Here is a 21544-nt window from a genome sequence, read left to right as displayed (position 1 = left end):
GGACTGGAGGTTTGAGTCTCTGCTGTCTGTAAGTCTGGGAAGAAGGACTGGTGGTTCGAGATCCACTGATTGTGAGTCTGTAAGTCTGGGACGAAGGAATGGTGGTTCGAGATCCACTGATTGTGAGTCTGTAAGTCCGGGATCAAGGAATGGTGGTTCGAGATCTGCTGTCTGTGAGTATGAGAGTCCGGCCCAGGGACTGGAAGTTCGAGTCCCTGCTGTCTGTGTGTCTGAGAGTCCGGGCCAAGGATTGGAGGCCTGGAAGTCACCTGACCTAGAGATGGAGGACTATCTATGTGTGTGAGGGGTGGGTAGGGGGTTGTTATTTGTTGCTGTGCTTTTGTTGTGTTGTTGTTGTTGTTGTTTCCTGCGTTGTTCTGAGGAACATTTGTGGGCATGCTGTGTTGGTGCTGGAATGTGTGGTGATACTTGCGGGCTACCCCAGTACATCCTCAGGGTGTGTTGGTTGTTAATGCAAACGACATACCTCACTGTATGTTTCGATGTATAAGTGACAAACAAGTGAATCTGAAGCTGGACCAGTTGGGTCCAAGTACTGTTCCCACGCTAACAGTTTAGGAATCTCTTGTTGAATAAGTGCAGCAATTCGATGGAGTTGGACATCCAGTAGAGGAGCAGCTGGAGTGTGAGGGACCTGGCTGAATGCCTTAGTAACTTCCATGAAGACAATATTCACAGGTCAATCACCTTCATCAATGCCTTGAAGAGCTCAACAAAATTAATAAGACATGACTTTCTTTGCTGTACTATTCTATATCCTATCCTCTCCCCACCACCAAGCAGGCATAAGCTGTGGCCATGAACGCAGAGGCTTTAGGCAGCCCATGATGCCACCGGCCCTGGGTGTAGGTGACCCTGTGCCTTTCATCCAGAGACTAGCTCTTGCCTCCCCCCCCACCCCCACCGATCATGGGAATTCTGATCCTGGTGCAGTTGCTCCTCGATTGCAGGTGACAGCTTCGTGCCTGCCCCTTGGGAACAGTAGTACATGTGCACTCACCGTTCGGGTCCACATGCTGCTCCCACGCTAACAGTTTGGGAACCTCCTGTTGAATGAAGTGCAGCAGTTCAATGGAGTTGGACATCCAATAGACGAGGGGCCGTAGTCCTGGGATCAGCTCTGTTATACCAATAGTACATGTTTCCTCACAGTCCTCTCTGGCACTGAAAGAGGCAACAGCAAGTAACAACTGTGAATCTCAGAATCAGAAGCCAGCCAGAGACAAGCAAGAAAACAATGCACCATTCAGACTGCAGAGAACAGCAAGTGGGAAAGAGTCCATTGTGAAATCACTTCTAAACACCACACAGAGAAAGGTCGTTCGAACCACATTGTCTGTGGTAGCATGCTGAAACAGCTCCACAATCTATAGACTCACTTTCAAGGACTCTACAACTCAGTATTATTTATTTGCTTTTTTAAACATTACTAAAACCTCTCTTCTTTTGCAAATTAATTGTTTGTGTATCTTTGTTATTTCTAGATTTTCACTGGTTGTAATGTATTTCTTTATTTTTCTGTGAATGACTGCAATGAATTGCCTTTATATGATGACTGCATCCTCAAAATCTTCATTTTCAGTGTAACTTTCAAGATGATTGTCAATACCTTCAAAATTCTTTGTAGTTCCTAACTTGTTAAGGTAGTGAAATTGTTGCACTTTCACTCTGGCATCTCCAAGTCTGAATGCTTGAAACCGCAGTGAGCAAAACAGTTCTGAATTGTCTTACTGTTTATTTCTCACCAACTATCAGTGACAAGAATCACTGATTTTTGAACAGAAACACACACAACTGAAGCTATTTAAAAACTGTTTTCTCTAAGCATGGTGTAACGTCTAACAGCCACACAAGTTCATGCAACTGATGCTAGTTAGAAACTGTTTGGCAACAGTCTCCTGTCCCAATTAGATAGCATAGTGTCCTAAATAAATTATGGGAATCCCTGCTATTTTCTCAAAATGCTTTTTGATCTTTAAGAGTTGTCCCAAATAAGTGGCTGCCCTGATTAACCGATGGACTAATTATCTGAATCCACTGCATATATTTAAGGTAATTTATAGTATATTTTATATTTTGCACTGTATTACTGCCGCAAAACAACACATTTCAGATTTGTCAGTGATATTAAACATGATTCTGATGGATTTAATTTGTCCCAGTTCTTCACAATATCGACCTTCAGTGTAGTCATTCTGATATTTCATTCTGGCCAAGAGATCCCATCCAGTTCCACTTCTGCAACAACTTACTTGGAGGGAATACACAAAGTGAATTACTGTCCCACAGTTCCCCATCCAGAGCCCACCGTCCCCAACTAGTTGGGCATGGCCCTTACTCACTGCTCTCTCTGGATTGCTGCAAGCTCCTTTGTCTTCTCCTGTTGCGGGGGGGTGGGGGGGAGAAACAAAATAAAGCATTGAAATTTCATGGGCTCTTTAAAGATGCAAATCATGATGCCCCAGGCTGAGCAACTGCTTCAGCTTTCCAAATCACCCGTGGAAAGCCGGCTCCCACACACATCCATGGGTGGAACAGAAGAGATCCCCCACAGAACAGAACGCGAGAAGATCTCAGTGGGTCCATTAGCATCTGCAGAGGCAGAAAGTGCAAATTTACATTTCCAGTTGAGAACCTGCATCACATGACTGATAGAAAATTATAGATCAGTTAGCCTGACTTCAGAGGTTGGGAAGATGTTAGAGTCCATTATAAAGGATGAGGTTTTAGGCTACTTAGAGGCACATGATAAAGTAGGCTGAAGTCAGCATGGTTTTATAGAACATAAAACAGTATAGCACAGCACAGGCCCTTCAGCCCAAGATTTTGCTCCAACCTTGTAACCTACTCTAAATCTAACCCTTCCTTTCAACATAGCACTCCATTTTAATATCATTCACATGCCTATCTAAGAGTTTCTTAAATGTCCCTGTCTCTACCACCCTGGCATGGCATTCTATGCATTCACTACTTTCTGTGTAAAAAAACCTACCTCTGAGATCCCCCACAATACTTTCCTCCATTCACTTGAAAATTATACTCCCTTCTATTAACTATTTCTGCCCTGGGATAAAGTTTCTGGCTGTCCACTCAAGCTATGCCTCATTATCTTATAGACCGCTATCAAGTCGTCCCTCATCCTCATTTGTGCCAAAGAGAAAGACTCCAGCTCACTCAGCCTACCCTCATAAGACATGCTCTCTAATCCGGCTGGAATCCTGGGAGATCTCCTCTGCACCCCGAAGACAAAATCATGTCTGCACACCGGTCAGAATTCTTAGACGAGATAACAGGCAGGATAGACAAAAGAGAGTCAGTGGATGTTGTTCAATTGGATTTTCAGAGGGCCTTTGATTAAATTGCCTAGCGGTGTTCCACAGGGATCAGTGTTGGGGTCCATTACTTTTAACATTACATATCAATGATATGGATGATGGAATTGATGGCTTTGTGGCCAAGTTTGCAAATGATACAAAGATAAGTAGAGGAGCAGGTAGTGTTGAGGAAGCAGGGAGTCTGCAGAAGGACATGGACAGATTCAGAGAAGTGGCAGATGGAATATAGTGCAGAGAAGTGTATAGACATATCATCCTTAGCAAGAGAAGTACCAGAGGATTGAAGGATAGCCAGTATTGTTCTGCGGTTTCAAAGAGGTTCTAGACATAAAATTATAGGCCAGTGAGTCTGACATCAGTTGTGGGAAAGCTATTGGAAGGTATTCTAAGGGACCAGAGATACAAGTATTTGGTTGATTAAGTATAGTCAGCATGGCCTCATGCATTGTAGGTCATGACCCAATCTAATAGAGTTTTTCAAAGAAGTTACCTGGAAAGTGGATGAAGGCAAGATAGTTGATGTGTCTACATGGACCTTAGTAAGGCATTTGACAAGGTCCTGCATGGGAGGCTGGTCAAGAAGGTTCAATCACTCAGCATTCAAGATGAGGTAGTAAACTGGATTAGACATTGCCCTTGTGGGAGAAACCAGATAGTCGTAGTAGATGGTTGCCTTTCTGACTGGAGGCCTGTGACTAGTGGTGTGCCACAGGGATCAGTGCTGGGTCCATTGGTGTTTGTCATCTATATCAATGATATCGATGATAATGTGGTTAACTGGATCAGCAAATTTGCAGAAGACGCTGAGCGGACAGTGATGAAGACTATCATCGCTTGTAGCGAGATCTGTATCAGCTGGAAAAATGGACTGAAAAGTGGCAGATGGAATTTAATGCAGACAAGTGCGAGGTTTTGCACTTCGGTAGGACGAACCAAGGTAGGTCTTACACAGTGAACGCTGGGGCACACGGTGGGGTACTCAGTATGGTAGAACAAAGGGGTCTGGGAATACAGGTCCATTATTCATTGGAAGTGGTGTCACAGGTAGATAGGGTCATAAAGAAAGCTTATGGCACACTGGCCTTCATAAATCAATTTATTGAGTACAGGAGATGGAATGTTACGTTGAAGTTGTATAAGATGTTGGTGAAGCCTAATTTGGAGTATTATATGCAGTTTTGGACACCTACCTCCAGGAAAGATTAAAGTTGAAAGAGTACAGAGAAAATTTACAAGGATATTGCCAGGGCTGGAGGACCTGAGTTATAAGGAAAGATTGAATAGGTTAGGACTGTATTCTTTATACGTAGAAGATTGAGAGGAGATTTGATAGAGATATATAAAATTCTGAGGGGTATAGATAAGGTAAATGCAAGCAGTCTTTTTCCACTGATGTTGGGTGGGACTACAACTAGAGGTCTTGGGTTATACTTTATACTTTATTGTCGCCAAACAATTTATACTAGAGCGTACAATCATCACAGCGATATCTGATTCTGCGCTTTCCGCTCCCTGGATTACAAATATTAAATATTAAAAATAGTAAAACATAGTAAATATTAAAAATTTAAATTATAAATCATAAATAGAAAATAGGAAAATGAAAAGTAAGGTAGTGCAAAAAAACCAAGAGGCAGGTCTGGATATTTGGACGGTACGGCCCAGATCCGGGTGAGGATCTGTTCAAGCAGTCTTATCACAGTTGGAAAGAAGCTGTTTCCAAATCTGGCCATACAAGTCTTCAAGCTCCTGAGCCTTCTCCCGGAGGGAAGTGGGACGAAAAGTGTGTTGGCGGGGTGGGTCGTGTCCTTGATTATCCTGGCAGCACTGCTCCGACAGCATGCGGTGTAAAGTGAGTCCAAGGACGGAAGATTGGTTTGTGTGATGTGCTGCGCCGTGTTCACGATCTTCTGCAGCTTTTTTCGGTCTTGGACAGGACAACTTCCATACCAGGTTGTGATGCACCCTAGAAGAATGCTTTCTAAGGTGCATCTATAAAAATTAGTGAGGGTTTTAGGGGACAGGCCAAATTTCCTTAGTTTTCTCAGGAGCTGGTGGGCCTTCTTGGCAGTGAACTCTGCTTGGTTGGACCAAGTCAGGTCATTTGTGATATTGACCCCGAGGAACTTAAAGCTTTTGACCTTTTCCACTTGCGCACCACCAATGTAAATTGAGTTGTGCGGTGCGCTACTCCTTCTGAAGTCAACAACCAATTCCTTTGTCTTGCTGATGTTGAGGGATAGGTTATTTAAGGTGAGATGTTTAAGAGGAACATGAGGGGAATCTTCTTCACTCAGAGCATCGTGAGAATGTGGAATGAGCTGTCAGCACAAGTGGTGCATGTGAGCTTGATTTCAACATTTAAGAGAAGTTGAGAAGTTTGGATAGGTACCTGGATAGTAGGGGTATGGAGAGATGGAGAGCTATGGAGCCAGTGCAGGTCAATAGGAGTAGGCAGTCTAAATAGTTTTGGCATGGACTAGATGGGCCAAAGGGCTTCTTTCTGTGCTATACTTCTCTATAAAGAACAAAGGTGTAGACTGCTTTCTAAACAGGGAGCAAATTCATAAATCAGAGGTGCAAAGGGACTGGGAAAACCTATACAGGATTCCTAAAGGTTAACCATAGAAACCATAGAAAAACTACAGCACAGAAACAGGCCTTTTGGCCCTTCTTGGCTGTGCTGATCCATTTTCTGCCTAGTCCCACTGACCTGCACACAGACCATATCCCTCCATACACCTCCCATCCATGTATCTGTCCAATTTATTCTTAAATGTTAAAAAAGAACCCGCATTTACCACCTCGTCTGGCAGCTCATTCCATACTTCCACCACTCTCTGTGTGAAGAAGCCCCCCCTAATGTTCCTTCTAAACTTTCCCCCCTCACCCTTAACCCATGTCCTCTGGTTTTTTTCTCCCCTTGCCTCAGTGGAAAAAGCCTGCTTGCATTCACTCTATCTATACCCACATTAATTTTATATACCTCTATCAAACTTCCCCTCATTCTTCTACGCTCCAGGGAATAAAGTCCTAACCTATTCAACCTTTCTCTGTAGCTGAGTTTCTCAAGTCCCGGCAACATCCTTGTAAACCTTCTCTGTACTCTTTCAACCTTAATTATATCCTTCCTGTAATTTGGTGACCAAAACTGAACACAATACTCCAGATTCGGCCTCACCAATGCCTTATACAACCTCATCATAACGTTCCAGCTCTTATACTCAATACTTTGATTAATAAAGGCCAATGTACCAAAAGCTCTCTTTACGACCCTATCTACCTGTGACGACACTTTTAGGGAATTTTGTATCTGTATTCCCAGATCCCTCTGTTCCACTGCACTCCTCAGTGCCTTACCATTAACCCTGTATGTTCTACTTTGGTTTGTCCTTCCAACGTGCAATACCTCACACTTGTCTGTATTAAACTCCATCTGCCATTTTTCAGCCCATTTTTCCAGCTGGTCCCAGTCCCTCTGCAGGCTCTGAAAACCTTCCTCACTGTCTACTACACCTCCAATCTTTGTATCATCAGCAAATTTGCTGATCCAATTTACGACATTATCATCCAGATCATTGATATAGATGACAAATAACAATGGACCTAGTACCGATCCCTGTGGCACACCACTAGTCACAGGCCTCCACTAGGAGAAGCAATTCTCTACTACCACTTTTTGGCTTCTACCATTGAACCAATGTCTAATCCAATTTACCACCTCTCCATGTATATCTAGCGACTGAATTTTCCTAACTAACCTCCCATGCGGGACCTTGTCAAAGGCCTTACTGAAGTCCATGTAGACAATATCCACTGCCTTCCCTTCATCCACTTTCCTGATAAACTTGTCGAAAAACTCCAAGAGGTTGGTCAAACATGACCTACCATGCACAAAGCCATGTTGACTCTCCCTAATAAGTCCCTGTCTATCCAAATGCTTGTAGATTCTGTCTCTTAGTACTCCCTCCAATAACTTACCTACTACCGACATTAAACTTACCGGCCTATAATTTCCCGGATTACTTTTCGATCCTTTTTTAAACAACGGAACAACATGAGCCACTCCAATCCTCTGGCACCTCACCTGTAGACAGCGACATTTTAAATATTTCTGCCAGAGCCCCTGCAATTTCAACACTAGTCTCCTTCAAGGTCTGAGGGAACACCTGTCAGGTCCCGGGGATTTATCCACTTTAATTTTCCTCAAGACAGCAAGCACCTCCTCCTTTTCAATCTGTCCAGTTTCCATGATCTCACTACTTGTTTCCCTTAACTCCATAGACTTCATGCCAGTTTCCTTAGTAAATACAGACGCAAAAAACCTATTTAAGATCTCCCCCATTTCCTTTGGTTCCACACATAGCCGACCACTCTGATCTTCAAGAGGACCAATTTTATCCCTTACAATCCTTTTGCTCTTAATATACTTGTAAAAGCTCTTTGGATTATCCTTCACTTTGACTGCCAAGGCAACCTCATGTCTTCTTTTAGCCCTCCTGGTTTCTTTCTTAAGTATTTTCTTGCACTTCTTATACTCCTCAAGCACCTTATTTACTCCCTGTTTCCTATACATGTCATACAACTCCCTCTGCTTCTTTATCAGAGTTGCAATATCCCTTGAGAACCAAGGTTCCTTATTCCTATTAACTTTCAGGTTGAGTCAATGGTAAGGAAGGCAAATGTAATGTTAGCTTTCAGTTGCTGAGGACTAGAGTATAAGACCACGGATGTGATGCTGAGGCATTGGTCAGACCACACTTGGATAATTGTGAGCCGTACGGGGCTCCTTATCTAAGAAAGGATGTACTGGTGATAGAGATGGTCCAGAAGAGATTTACAAAAAGATCCTGGGTATGAAAGGGTTCACACATTAGGAGCATTTGATGGTTCTAAGTCTGTATTTGCTGGAGTTTAGAAGATTGGTGGGGGTGGGGGAGAGAGAATCTCATTGGAAACTACCGAATATCGAAAGGCCTACATAGAGTGGACATAGAAAGGATGTTTCCATTCATGGGAAAGCCTGGAAATCGAGTACAGCCTCAGAATACAAGGATGCCCATTTAGAACAGAGCTGAGGAAGAATTTCTTTAACCAGAGGTTGGTGAATCTGTAGAGTTCATTGCCACAGACGGCTGTGGAGACCAAGTCATCGGGTATATTTAAAGCAGAGGTTGATGGGTTTTTGATTAGTAAGGAAATCAAAGGTCATGGGAAGAAGGCAGGAGAATGGGGTTGAGAGGGATAATAAATCAGTCATGTTGGAATAGTAAGCAGACTCAATGGGCCGAATGGCCTAATAGTGCTCCTATGTTTCATGGAAAGGAATGATAACAGCCTCTGACGAACCACTCTACATACACATATGTACCAGTCATCTTTCACATTTCCTCTCAATCCTAGTGCGGGGTCTCAACCTTAAACATCATGTTTTACCTCCACAGATGATGCTTGACCCACTGAGCTCTTCCAGCCATCTGTTTCTGTTCGAGACTGCAGTATCTGCAATCTCCTTTGACTCCCCCCCCCACCCCCACAGGCACTGCAGCCGTAACATTTAAATACAGAGTAAAGGGATCCTTATTGATAAAGAGTCTAACACATGGAAACTGCTTATGGCAATGGGTTCCATGACAAATGATTATTTCCGAATCAAGACTTCATCCCTTGTAACCCACAGACCACTGGTCAGTATCATGGGGAAGCATTACAAAAAATGAAGTAAGGATTTACCGGGGCAACACACACAAAATGCTGGAGGAACACATCAGGTCAGGCAGCATCTATGGAATAGAGTAAACAGTCGACTTTTCGGGCTAAGACATTAATGAAGGATCTCAGCCCAAAATGTCGACTGATTATTCCCCTCCATAGAGGCTGCCTGACTTGCTGAGTTCCTCCAGCATTTTGTGCACTTTGTTCAGGATTTCCAGCATGTGCACAATCTCCTGTTTTAACAATTTACTGGAATGTTACCAGTTCTGAGAAGATAGAACAATCACGGGACTAAGTCTACAGCTCATTTTTTCAAAAAGGCTGAAGATGAACGGAAGAAAACTGCAGTGCTATGAGAGGGTTTATAGATCCAGAGCTGGACACCATCTGTCACTACTCAATATATCAGGAACTACAAAAAAGCTGCATTCTCCAAAGTGGAGGGAACATGGAGCTCACTCCCACAGGATGCAGCTGGGGAAGAAAGGACATTTATATTGAAGGGGAAGTTGGATAAACACACAAGTGTTGTTGGAAAAATTTACAGCGCGACGGAATGCAATTCTGAAAGAGGAGGCAAGGATTCCAGCAGCCTAGAGATTGAGCCAGAATGTGACGAATTCAGAGCCTGCTGCCAGGGCTGCTGACTCAACACAGCTCACTACAAACTCCAGGCATTGTGTCCCAGCTCAGAACGAGCTTGTACACAGCTGCAACGCCTCCTCCAATATGAGTTCAAGGATGGCATCCATGGAAAGGAAAAGAGAGACAACACTCGTGTCAAAAACCCTTCGTCACTACTCCTTTCTGCTTTCCACCCTTGTTACCCGGAGTTTCCAGCACTTTCTTGTATTATTACAGGTTCCCAACAAACTTCATGTCATCTCCGATTACAAACTGGACTCTGATTCATTTGCAATATTTCTGATTTTCATTGTTGAAAAATACTGAAAAAGAGTTTTACAATGAGGGGTGTGGGGTGTGGGGTGTGGAATGTGTCAGTATTGCAGTGAGAAGTGTGCCAATGTCACAGTGAGGGTTGCAGGGTACGTCAGTGTTACAGTGAAGGGTGTGGGGTATAACAATTAATGGTTGGTGCACGTCAGTGTTACAGTGAGGGTTGCAGGGTGAATGTTAGCTCTGTATTGCTCAGTTTCCTTGGACAGCTGTGGCAGGGTTAATGGGACAATGGAACAGAAAGAGCACTGACCCACATGACTGACTGGATCTGACTGGCTATCCTGAGCAGCAGACGTCGGAAGTCGGCTGGCTGAAAGGATGTGGCTGAGTGCTGAATACAGAGACTCAGCAGGAAGCCTGGAATCAGCTTGAAGTCTGTGCTCTCCTCATCCGGCGCCTCGATAATCAGGTTCAGCAGAGCATCTTCCTGCCAGAGCTGGTACGTGAGCTCACATTCATTGCCGTCAGGGTCCAGGATCCTGGGCGGTACATTCCTGCCTCGAAGGGAGGCCCGACTACTCCCAGTGTCCTGGACAGGACAGCCACACATCCTGCACTGCAGTTCACCGCCCGGGCCCAGGTGGAAGAGTGGAGACGGGAACCAGGCCGGCCTCTGACTGTGGCTCTGGCTGCCCAGAGTCGGGTCCTTGTACATGAAGAGGTAGTGGGCACCCATGCCCAGTAGGTCACCTGGGCTCAGTGGGGTTTCCTGGCTGATGGGCATTCCATTGTGGGTGACCGCAGCACCTTTCACTGGTCTTGCCAAGGTTACCAGCTTGCTGCTCTCCCCTCTAGGGCTCAACTCTCGCCGTCGCACGCAGCAGTGCCTCGGCTGGATGTCCGGGGCCGATAGATGAATGTCCACCTTCACCCGCTCTCCCTCCGTGTCCCGTGACTCCTCTGAGAAGCGGCCAAAAACGTGGTTAGTTCCACTCAGCACATGGATCACAAAGTCCTGGAACCAAACACAGGAAATTCAAGGATGAGTGAGGGAGAAGCCCAATGCAGGGCAGGAGTGCAAGCAAGGGTGGGGGCTTACAGTGAGCATGTGAGGATGGGGCAGGAATTGGGAATGAGGGTGGAGCATTGAGCGTCACAGGCTGGGGTTCAACGCTGTGGGGGTGAGGGCAATATTGGGGCTCAAAAAGGTGTGTGAGAAGCTGTTTCTGAGAGTGAATAGGAAAAGTGGAACAAGGGAAGGGGAAGAGCAGAAGTGAGTGAGGATACAGGGTCAATATGGAGGAACTGGTTAGGACACAGGGTGAGTATGCCCAAGGTGGTGAGGATACAGGGTGAATATGGGGGAAGGGTGTGGATACAGGAAGGAGGGATGTGACTAGAGGGTGAATATATACAAAATATATATGAAGTGGGGTGTGGATAAAGGGTGTATATGGGGGAATGTTGTGGATACAGGGTATATATGGGGGAATGGTGTGGATACAGGGTGTCTATGGGGCAATGGTCTGGATACAGGGTGTCTATGGGGGAATCGTGTGGATACAGGGTGTATAATGGGGGAATGGTGTGGATACAGGTGTATCTGGGGGAATGGTGTGGATACAGGGTGTCTATGGGGGAATCGTGTGGATACAGGGTGTATAATGGGGGAATGGTGTGGATACAGGTGTATCTGGGGGAATGGAGTGGATGCAGGGTGTCTATGGGGGAATGGTGTAGATACAGGTGTATCTGGGGGAATGGTGTGGATACAGGGTGTCTATGGGGGAATGGTGTAGATACAGGTGTATATGGGGGAATGGTGTGGATACAGGGTGTCTATGGGGGAATGGTATGGACACAGGGTGTCTATGGGCAATGGTGTGGATACAGGGTGTATATGGGGAATGGTGTGGATACAGGGTGTATATGGGGGAATGGTGTGGATACAGGGTGTATATGGGGGAATTGTATGATACAGGGTGTATATGGGGGAATTGTATGATACAGGGTGTATATGGGGAATGGTGTGGATACAGAGTATATATGGGGGAAAGTTGTGGATACAGGGTATATATGGGGGAATGTTGTGGATACAGGGTGCATATGGGGGAATGGTCTGGATACAGAGTGTATATGGGGGAATGGTGTGGATACAGGGTGCCTATGGGGGAATGGTGTGGATACAGGTGTATATGGGGGAATGGTGTGGATACAGGGTGTATATGGGGGAATGTTGTGGATACAGGGTGTATATGGGGGAATTGTATGGATACAGGGTGTATATGGGGGAATTGTAAGATACAGGGTGTATATGGGGAATGGTGTGGATACAGAGTATATATGGGGGAATGTTGTGGATACAGGGTGTATATGGGGGAATGTTGTGGATACAGGGTGCATATGGGGGAATGTTGTGGATACAGGGTGTATATGGGGGAATGGTGTGGAAACAGGGTGTCTATGGGGGAATGGTGTGGATACAGGTGTATATGGGGGGAATGGTGTGGATATTGGGTGTACATGGGGGAATGGTGTGGATACAGGGTGTATATGGGGGAATGTTGTGGATACCGGGTGTATATGGGGAATGGTCTGGATACACAGTGTCTATGGGGGAATAGTGTGGATACAGGTGTATATGGGGGAATGGTGTGGCTATAGGGTGTACATGGGGGAATGTTGTGGATACAGGGTGCATATGGGGGAATGTTGTGGATACAGGGTGTATATGGGGGAATGGTGTGGAAATAGGGTGTCTATGGGGGAATGGTGTGGATACAGGTGTATATGGGGGGAATGGTGTGGATACAGGTGTATCTGGGGGAATGGTGTGGATACAGGGTGTCTATGGGGGAATCGTGTGGATACAGGGTGTATAATGGGGGAATGGTGTGGATACAGGTGTATCTGGGGGAATGGAGTGGATGCAGGGTGTCTATGGGGGAATGGTGTAGATACAGGTGTATCTGGGGGAATGGTGTGGATACAGGGTGTCTATGGGGGAATGGTGTGGATACAGGTGTATATGGGGGAATGGTGTGGATACAGGGTGTCTATGGGGGAATGGTATGGACACAGGGTGTCTATGGGCAATGGTGTGGATACAGGGTGTATATGGGGAATGGTGTGGATACAGGGTGTATATGGGGGAATGGTGTGGATACAGGGTGTATATGGGGGAATTGTATGATACAGGGTGTATATGGGGGAATTGTATGATACAGGGTGTATATGGGGAATGGTGTGGATACAGGGTGTATATGGGGGAATTGTATGGATACAGGGTGTATATGGGGGAATTGTAAGATACAGGGTGTATATGGGGAATGGTGTGGATACAGAGTATATATGGGGGAATGTTGTGGATACAGGGTGTATATGGGGGAATGTTGTGGATACAGGGTGCATATGGGGGAATGTTGTGGATACAGGGTGTATATGGGGGAATGGTGTGGAAACAGGGTGTCTATGGGGGAATTGTATGGATACAGGGTGTATATGGGGGAATTGTAAGATACAGGGTGTATATGGGGAATGGTGTGGATACAGAGTATATATGGGGGAATGTTGTGGATACAGGGTGTATATGGGGGAATGTTGTGGATACAGGGTGCATATGGGGGAATGTTGTGGATACAGGGTGTATATGGGGGAATGGTGTGGATACAGGTGTATATGGGGGGAATGGTGTGGATATTGGGTGTACATGGGGGAATGGTGTGGATACAGGGTGTATATGGGGGAATGTTGTGGATACCGGGTGTATATGGGGAATGGTCTGGATACACAGTGTCTATGGGGGAATAGTGTGGATACAGGTGTATATGGGGGAATGGTGTGGCTATAGGGTGTACATGGGGGAATGGTGTGGATACAGAGTATATATGGGGGAATGTTGTGGATACAGGGTGTATATGGGGGAATGTTGTGGATACAGGGTGCATATGGGGGAATGTTGTGGATACAGGGTGCATATGGGGGAATGGTGTGGAAACAGGGTGTCTATGGGGGAATGGTGTGGATACAGGTGTATATGGGGGAATGGCGTGGATATAGGGTGTACATGGGGGAATGCTGTGGATGCAGGGTGTATATGGGGGAATGTTGTGGATACAGGGTGTATATGGGGGAATTGTATGGATACAGGGTGTATATGGGGGAATTGTAAGATACAGGGTGTATATGCGGAATGGTGTGGATACAGAGTATATATGGGGGAATGTTGTGGATACAGGGTATATATGGGGGAATGTTGTGGATACAGGGTGTATATGGGGGAATGTTGTGGATACAGGGTGCATATGGGGGAATGTTGTGGATACAGGGTGCATATGGGGGAATGGTGTGGAAACAGGGTGTCTATGGGGGAATGGTGTGGATACAGGTGTATATGGGGGGAATGGTGTGGATATTGGGTGTACATGGGGAAATGGTGTGGATACAGGGTGCATATGGGGGAATGTTGTGGATACAGGGTGTATATGGGGGAATGGTGTGGATACAGGTGTATATGGGGAATGGTGTGGATAGAGGTGTATATGGGGAATGGTGTGGATATAGGGTGTACATGGGGGAATGGTGTGGATACAGGGTGTATATGGGGGAATGTTGTGGATACCGGGTGTATATGGGGAATGGTCTGGATACACAGTGTCTATGGGGGAATAGTGTGGATACAGGTGTATATGGGGGAATGGTGTGGATATAGGGTGTACATGGGGGAATGGTGTGGATACAGGGTGTATATGGGGGAATGTTGTGGATACAGGGTATATATGGGGGAATGGTGTGGATACAGGTGTATATGGGGGAATGGTGTGGATAGAGGTGTATATGGGGAATGGTGTGGATATAGGGTGTACATGGGGGAATGGTGTGGATACAGGGTGTATATGGGGGAATGTAGTGGATACCGGGTGTATATGGGGGAATGGTCTGGATACACAGTGTCTATGGGGGAATAGTGTGGATACAGGTGTATATGGGGGAATGGTGTGGATATAGGGTGTACATGGGGGAATGGTGTGGATACAGGGTGTATATGGGGGAATGTTGTGGATACAGGGTGTATATGGGGGAATGGTGTGGATACAGGTGTATATGGGGGAATGGTGTGGATAGAGGTGTATATGGGGAATGGTGTGGATATAGGGTGTACATGGGGGAATGGTGTGGATACAGGGTGTATATGGGGGAATGTTGTGGATACCGGGTGTATATGGGGAATGGTCTGGATACACAGTGTCTATGGGGGAATAGTGTGGATACAGGTGTATATGGGGGAATGGTGTGGATATAGGGTGTACATGGGGGAATGGTGTGGATACAGGGTGTATATGGGGGAATGTTGTGGATATCGGGTGTATATGGGGGAATGGTCTGAATACAGAGTGTCTATGGGGAAATTGTCTGGATACAGGGTGTATATGGGGGAATGGTGTGGATACAGGGTGTCTATGGGGGAATTGTATGGATACAGGGTGTTTATGGGGGAATGGTGTGGATACAGGGTGTATATGGGGGAATGGTGTGGACACAGTGTATATATGGGTGAATGGTGTGGATACAGGGTGTCTATAGGGGAATGCTGTGGATACAGGGTGTCTATGGGGGAATTGTATGGATACAGGGTGTATATGGGGGAATTGTATGGATACAGGGTGTATATGGGGGAATTGTATGGATACAGAGTGTATATGGGGAATGGTGTGGATACAGAGTATATATGGGGGAATTTTGTGGATACAGGGTGCATATGGGGGAATGTTGTGGATACAGGGTGTCTATGGGGGAATGGTATGGATACAGGTGTATATGGGGGAATGGTGTGGATACAGGTGTATATGGGAGAATGGTGTGGATATAGGGTGTACATGGGGGAATGGTGTGGATACAGGGTGTATATGGGGGAATGTTGTGGATACCGGGTGTATATGGGGGAATGGTCTGGATACGGAGTGTCTATGGGGAAATTGTCTGGATACAGGGTGTCTATGGGGGAATTGTATGGATACAGGGTGTTTATGGTGGAATGGTGTGGATACAGGGTGTATATGGGGAAATGGTGTGGACAGTGTATATATGGGTGAATGGTGTGGATACAGGTTGTCTATGGGGGAATGCTGTGGATACAGGGTGTATATGGGGGAATGTTGTGGATACAGGGTGTATATGGGGGAATGGTGTGGATACAGGGTGTATATGGGGGAATGGTGTGAATACAGGGTGTATATTGGGTAAGGGTACAGATATGGGGTGTATATGGGGGAGGGATATGGATACAGGGTGCACAGGGGGTAAGGGAGTGGATACAAGGGTGTAAATGGGGGAATCATGTGGATACAAGGGTGTATACGGGGGAATGGTGTGGATACAGGGTGTATATGGGGGAATGATGTGAATACAGGGTGTATATTGGGTAAGGGTACAGATATGGGGTATATATGGGGGAGGGATATGGATACAGGGTGCACAGGGGGTAAGGGAGTGGATACAGGGTGCATGGGGGAATTGTGTGGATACAAGGGTGTATATGGGGGAATGGTGTGGATACAGGTGTAAATGGGAGAATGGTGTGGATATAGGGTGTATATTGGGTAAGGGTAGAGATATGGGGTGTATATGGGGGAGGGATGTGGATACAGGGTGCACAGGGGGTAAGGGAGTGGATACAAGGGTGTAAATGGGGGAATCATGTGGATACAAGGGTGTATATGGGAGACTGGTGTTGATACAGGGTATATAGGGGAATGGTGTGGACACCGTGTATATTGAGTAACGGTACAGATGCAGGGTGTATATAGGGGAGGGATGTGGTTGCATTGAGAATATGGGGGAGGGATATGATATAAGGTGTATATTGGATAAGGGTGTGGTTACAGTGTGTTACATCACTGAATCATGGCTGAAAAAAGAACTGGGAGCTTAATTTCCAAGGAGACATATTGTATCAAAAGGACAGGCAGAAAGGCAGAGGGGGCATTACTCTGTTGGTAAGGAATAAAATCAAATTATTAGAAAGAAGCGACATAGGGTCGGAAGGTGTTGAATAATTGTGGATAAAGCTAAGGAACTGCAAGTGTAAAAAGACCCTGATGGGAGTTGTATACAGACCCCCAAACAGTAGGAAGGATGTGGCCTAATAATTGCAATGGAAGAAAGAAAATGCATACTGAAGGGAAATGTTATAATAATCACAGGGGACTTCAATATGCAGGTAGATTGCGAAAATCAGGTTGGTGCTGGATTCCAGGAGGGCGAAGTTCTAGAATGCTTACAAGATGGCTTTTTACAGCAGCTCGTGGTTGAGCCCACTAGAGGATCAGCTATTCTGAATTGGGTGTCATGCAATGAACCAGAATTGATTAGAGGGCTTAAGGTAAAAGAACCCTTAAAGGCAAGTGATCATAATATGATCGAATTCACCCTGAAATTTGAGAAGGCGAAGCTAAAATCAGATGTAGGATCTCCAGTAGCCACTTCAACTCTGCTTCCCATTCCCATTCAGATATGTCCATACATGGCCTCCTCTACTGCCATGATAAGGCTAAACTCAGGGTGGAGGAGCAACACCTCATATACCATCTAGGTAGTCTCCAGCCCCTTGGTATGAACATAGAATTCTCCAACTTCCGGTAATTCCCTCCCCCTCTCTTCCTCTATCTCTATTTCACTCTGCCCCCTCCCCCAGCTACCTATCACCTCCCTCATGGTTCCGCCTCCTTCTACTACCCATTGTGTTTCCCCTATTCCTTCTTCACCTTTCCTGCCTATCACTTCCCTGCTTCCCCTCCCCCACCCCTTTATCTTTCCCTTACTGGTTTTTCACCTGGAACCTACCAGCCTTCTCCTTCCCATCCTCCCCCCACCTTCTTTATAGGGCCTCTGCCCCTTCCCTCTTCAGTCCTGACAAAGGGTTCCAGCCCGAAACGTTGACTCATCGTTTCCACGGATGCTGCCTGACCTGCTGAGTTCCTCCAGCGTGTTGTGAGTCAGATGTATCAGTATTACAGTGGAGTAAATGGAATTGTAGAGGCATGAGAGATGAGTTGGCCAGAAGTAATTGGAAAATAACACTGGCAGGGATGACAGCAAAGCAGCAATGGCTGGAATTTCTGGAAGCAATTCAGAAGGCACAGGAAATATACATCCCAAAGGAGAAGAAGTATTCTAAAGGAAAGATGCCATAACCGCAGCTAATGAGGGAAGTCAAAGCCAACTTAAAAGAGGGCATATAATAGAGCAAAACTAAATGGTAAGTTAGAGGATTGGAAATCTTTTAAAAAACCAACAGAAGGCAACTAAAAAGTCATTAAGGTAAAGATAGAATACAAAAGTAAGCTAGCCAATAATATTAAGAAGAATACCAAATTAAAGTGTAAAAGAGAGCCAAGACTGGTTATCGGACTGCGATGCTAGAGAGGTAGCAATGGGGGACAATGAAATGGCGGATGAACTGAATAAATATTTTGCATCAGTCTTCATGGTGGAAAACACTAGCAGTATGGTGGAAGTTCCAGGTGTCAGGATTCATGAGGTGCGTGAAGTTACCATAACTAAAGAGAATGTTCGTGGGAAACTAAAAGGTCTGAAGGTAGATAGGTAACCTGGACCAGATGGTGTACAGCCCAGAATTCTGACAGAGGTGGTTGAAGAGATCGTGGAGGCTTTAGTAAAGATCTTTCAAGAACCATGAGGCTCTGAAATGGTTCCAAAAGACTGCAAAATTGCAAATGTCACTCCACTCTACATGAAGGGGGAGAGGCAGAAGAAATAACTTGCAGGATAGACAATGGAGAATCAGTTGATGTTGTATACTTGGATCTTCAGAAGGCATTTGACAAGGCACCACACATGAGGCTGTTTAACAAGCTATGAGGCCGTGGTATTACAGGAGAGATTCTACCATCGGTAAAGCAGTGGCTGATTGGCAGGAGACCAAGAGTGGGAATAAAGGGAGCCTTTTCTGGCTGGCTGCTGGAGACTAGTGGTGTTCCACAGGGGTCTGTGTTGGGACCAATTCTTTTTACTTTATATGTCAATGATTTGGATAATGGAATTGATGGTTTTGTTGCAAAATTTGTAGATGCGAAGAGAGGAGTAAGACGAGGTAGTTCTGAGGAAGTAGAGAGACTACAGAAGGACTTAGATTAGGAGGGTGGGCAAAGAAATGGCAAATGGAATACAGTGTTAGGAAGTGTATAGTCATGCACTTTGGTAGAAGAAATTAAAGGGATGACTATTTTCCAAATGGAGAGAAAATACAAAAATAAAACTGAGGAGCAAAGAGTCTTGGGAATCCTTGTGCAGGATAAAGGAAGTCAAAGCTAACGTAAAAGTGAAAGAGAGGGCATACAACAAAGCAAAAATTAATGGGAAGAAAGAAGATTGGGAAGCTTTTAAAACCCGACAGAAAGCAACTAAAAAAAATCATTCATTAGGAAAAGAAATATGAAAGCAAGCTAGCAAACAATATCAAGGTGGATAGAAAAATCTTTTTCATAATATATAAATAATATACTTGAGATGAGAGTGGATATAGGACCGCTAGAAAATGAGGCCGCTAGAGAAATAACAACTGGGGAACAAAGAGATGGCAGATGAACTAAATGAGTATTTTGCATCAGTCTTCACTGTGGAAGACACTACCAGTGTGCCAGGTGTTGAAGGGTGTGAGGAAAAGAGAAGTGTGTGCAGTTACTTTACAAAGGAGAAGGTGCTCAAAAAGCTGAAAGACATAAAGGTATGTAAGTCACCCAGAGCAGATGAACTGCACCCAAGGGTTCTGAAAAAGATAGTGATAGAGATTGTGGAGGTATTAGTAATGATCTTTCAAGAATCATTGGACTCTGGCATGGTGCCAGAGTACTGGAAAATTGCAAATGTCACTCCACTCTTTAAGAAAGGAAGAAATCAGCAGAAAGGAAATTATAGACCAGTTAGCATGACCTCACTAGTTGGGAAGATATTGGAGTCAATTGTTAAGGATGAGGTTATGGAGTACTTGGTGACACAGAACAAAATAGAACAAATTTAGCATGGTTTCCTTAAGGGAAAATCATGCCTGATGAACCTGTTGGAATTCTTTAGAGATTACAAGAAGGCTAGTTAAAGGGGAAACAGAGGATATTTGTATTTTCAGAAGGCCTTTGACAAGATGCCACACATGAAGCTGCTTACCAAGTTAACAGCCCCTGGTATTACAGAAAAGGTACTAGTATGGTTAGAGCATTGGCTGATTGGTAGGAGGCAGCGAGTCAGATTAAAAGGATCCTTTTCTGGTTGGCTGCCAGTGACTACTGGTGTTCCACAGGGATCGGTGTTGTGACTGCTTCTGTTTATGCTGTACATCAATGATTTAGATGTTGGCTTTGTTGGCAAGTTTGCTGATGACACGAAGATTGGTGGGGTGGCAGGTAGTATTGAGGAAACAGGAAGGCTGCAGAAGGACTTAGACAGATTACAAGAATGGGCAAGAAAGTGGCAAATGAAATACAATGCTGAAAAATGCATGTTCATGCACTTTGGTAGTAGGAATAAATGTGCAGATTATTTTCTAAATGGGGAAAAAATCCAAAAATCTGAGATGCAAAGGGACTTGGGAGTCTTTGTGCAGAACACCCTAAAGGTTAACTTGTAGGTTGAGTTGGTGGTGAGGAGGGCAAATGCAATGACAGCACTTATTTCAAAGGGACTAGAATATAAAGGATGTAATGCTGAGACTTTCTAAAGCACTGATGAAGCCCCACTTGGAGTATTGTGAGGAGGGTTGGGCCCTTATCTTAGAAGGGATGTGTTGAAACTGGAGAAGGTTCAAAGGAGGAGAACAAAAATAATTCCAGGATTGAATGGCCTGTCATATGAAAAGCATTTAACGACTCTAGGCCTGTATTCCCTGGAATTCAGAAGAATGAGGGGTGACCTCATTGAAACCTATCAAATGGTGATTGAATGGACGCGGAGAGTCTAAGGCCAGAGGACGCAGCCTCGGAATAGAGGGGCATGCTTTTAGAACAGAGACGAGGAGGAATTTCCTCAGCCAGAGAGTGGTGAATCTGTGGAATTCTTTGCCAAAGGCAACTGTGGAGGCCAAGTTTTTATATATATTTAAGGCAGGGATTGATAGATTCTTGATTGGTCAGGGAGTGAAGGAATACAGGGAGAAGGTAGGTGATTGGGGTTGAGAGGAAAATTGGATCAGGTATGACAAAATGGCGCAGAAGATTTGTTGGGCCAAATGGCCTAATTCTGCTCCTATATCTTCTGATCTTACAGGGTGTATATGGGGTAAAGGTATGGATACAGGGTGCATATGGGAGAATGGTGTGGACAGATGGTAAATATGGGCTAAGGGGGTGGATACAGTATGTATATCGGGTGAGGGTGTGGATACAGGGTATACCTGGGATAAGGGTGTAGTTACAGAGGTGTATGGGGGTAAGAGTGTGGATAATGGGTTAATATGTGGTAAGGGTGTGGATACAAAGTGTATATGGGGGTAAGGATGTGAATACAGGGTATATATGGAGTTAGGGAGTGGATCAAGGGTATATATGGAGTAAGGGAGTGAA

The 21544-nt window shown here is 45.1% G+C and overlaps 1 protein-coding gene across 2 annotated transcripts in view; it reads right to left on the bottom strand.

The window, feature by feature from the left end:
• LOC134336452 (ras-associating and dilute domain-containing protein-like) overlaps positions 1-21544 on the bottom strand; it is a 154286-nt gene that overhangs the window by 99924 nt on the left and 32818 nt on the right. For both annotated transcript variants that reach the window (XM_063030698.1, XM_063030699.1), the window contains 3 exons: positions 10282-10986; positions 2364-2401; positions 1022-1185 (listed from right to left, as the gene is read on the bottom strand). In XM_063030698.1, coding sequence (XP_062886768.1) covers positions 1022-1185; positions 2364-2401; positions 10282-10986 — 907 coding nt within the window. The remainder of the gene's footprint in view (positions 1-1021; positions 1186-2363; positions 2402-10281; positions 10987-21544) is intronic.

Source organism: Mobula hypostoma, chromosome 22 (genome assembly GCF_963921235.1).
Source record: "Mobula hypostoma chromosome 22, sMobHyp1.1, whole genome shotgun sequence".
In the NCBI taxonomy this organism is placed as follows: Eukaryota; Metazoa; Chordata; class Chondrichthyes; order Myliobatiformes; family Myliobatidae; genus Mobula; species Mobula hypostoma.
This window is presented reverse-complemented; position numbering and strand designations above follow the sequence as displayed.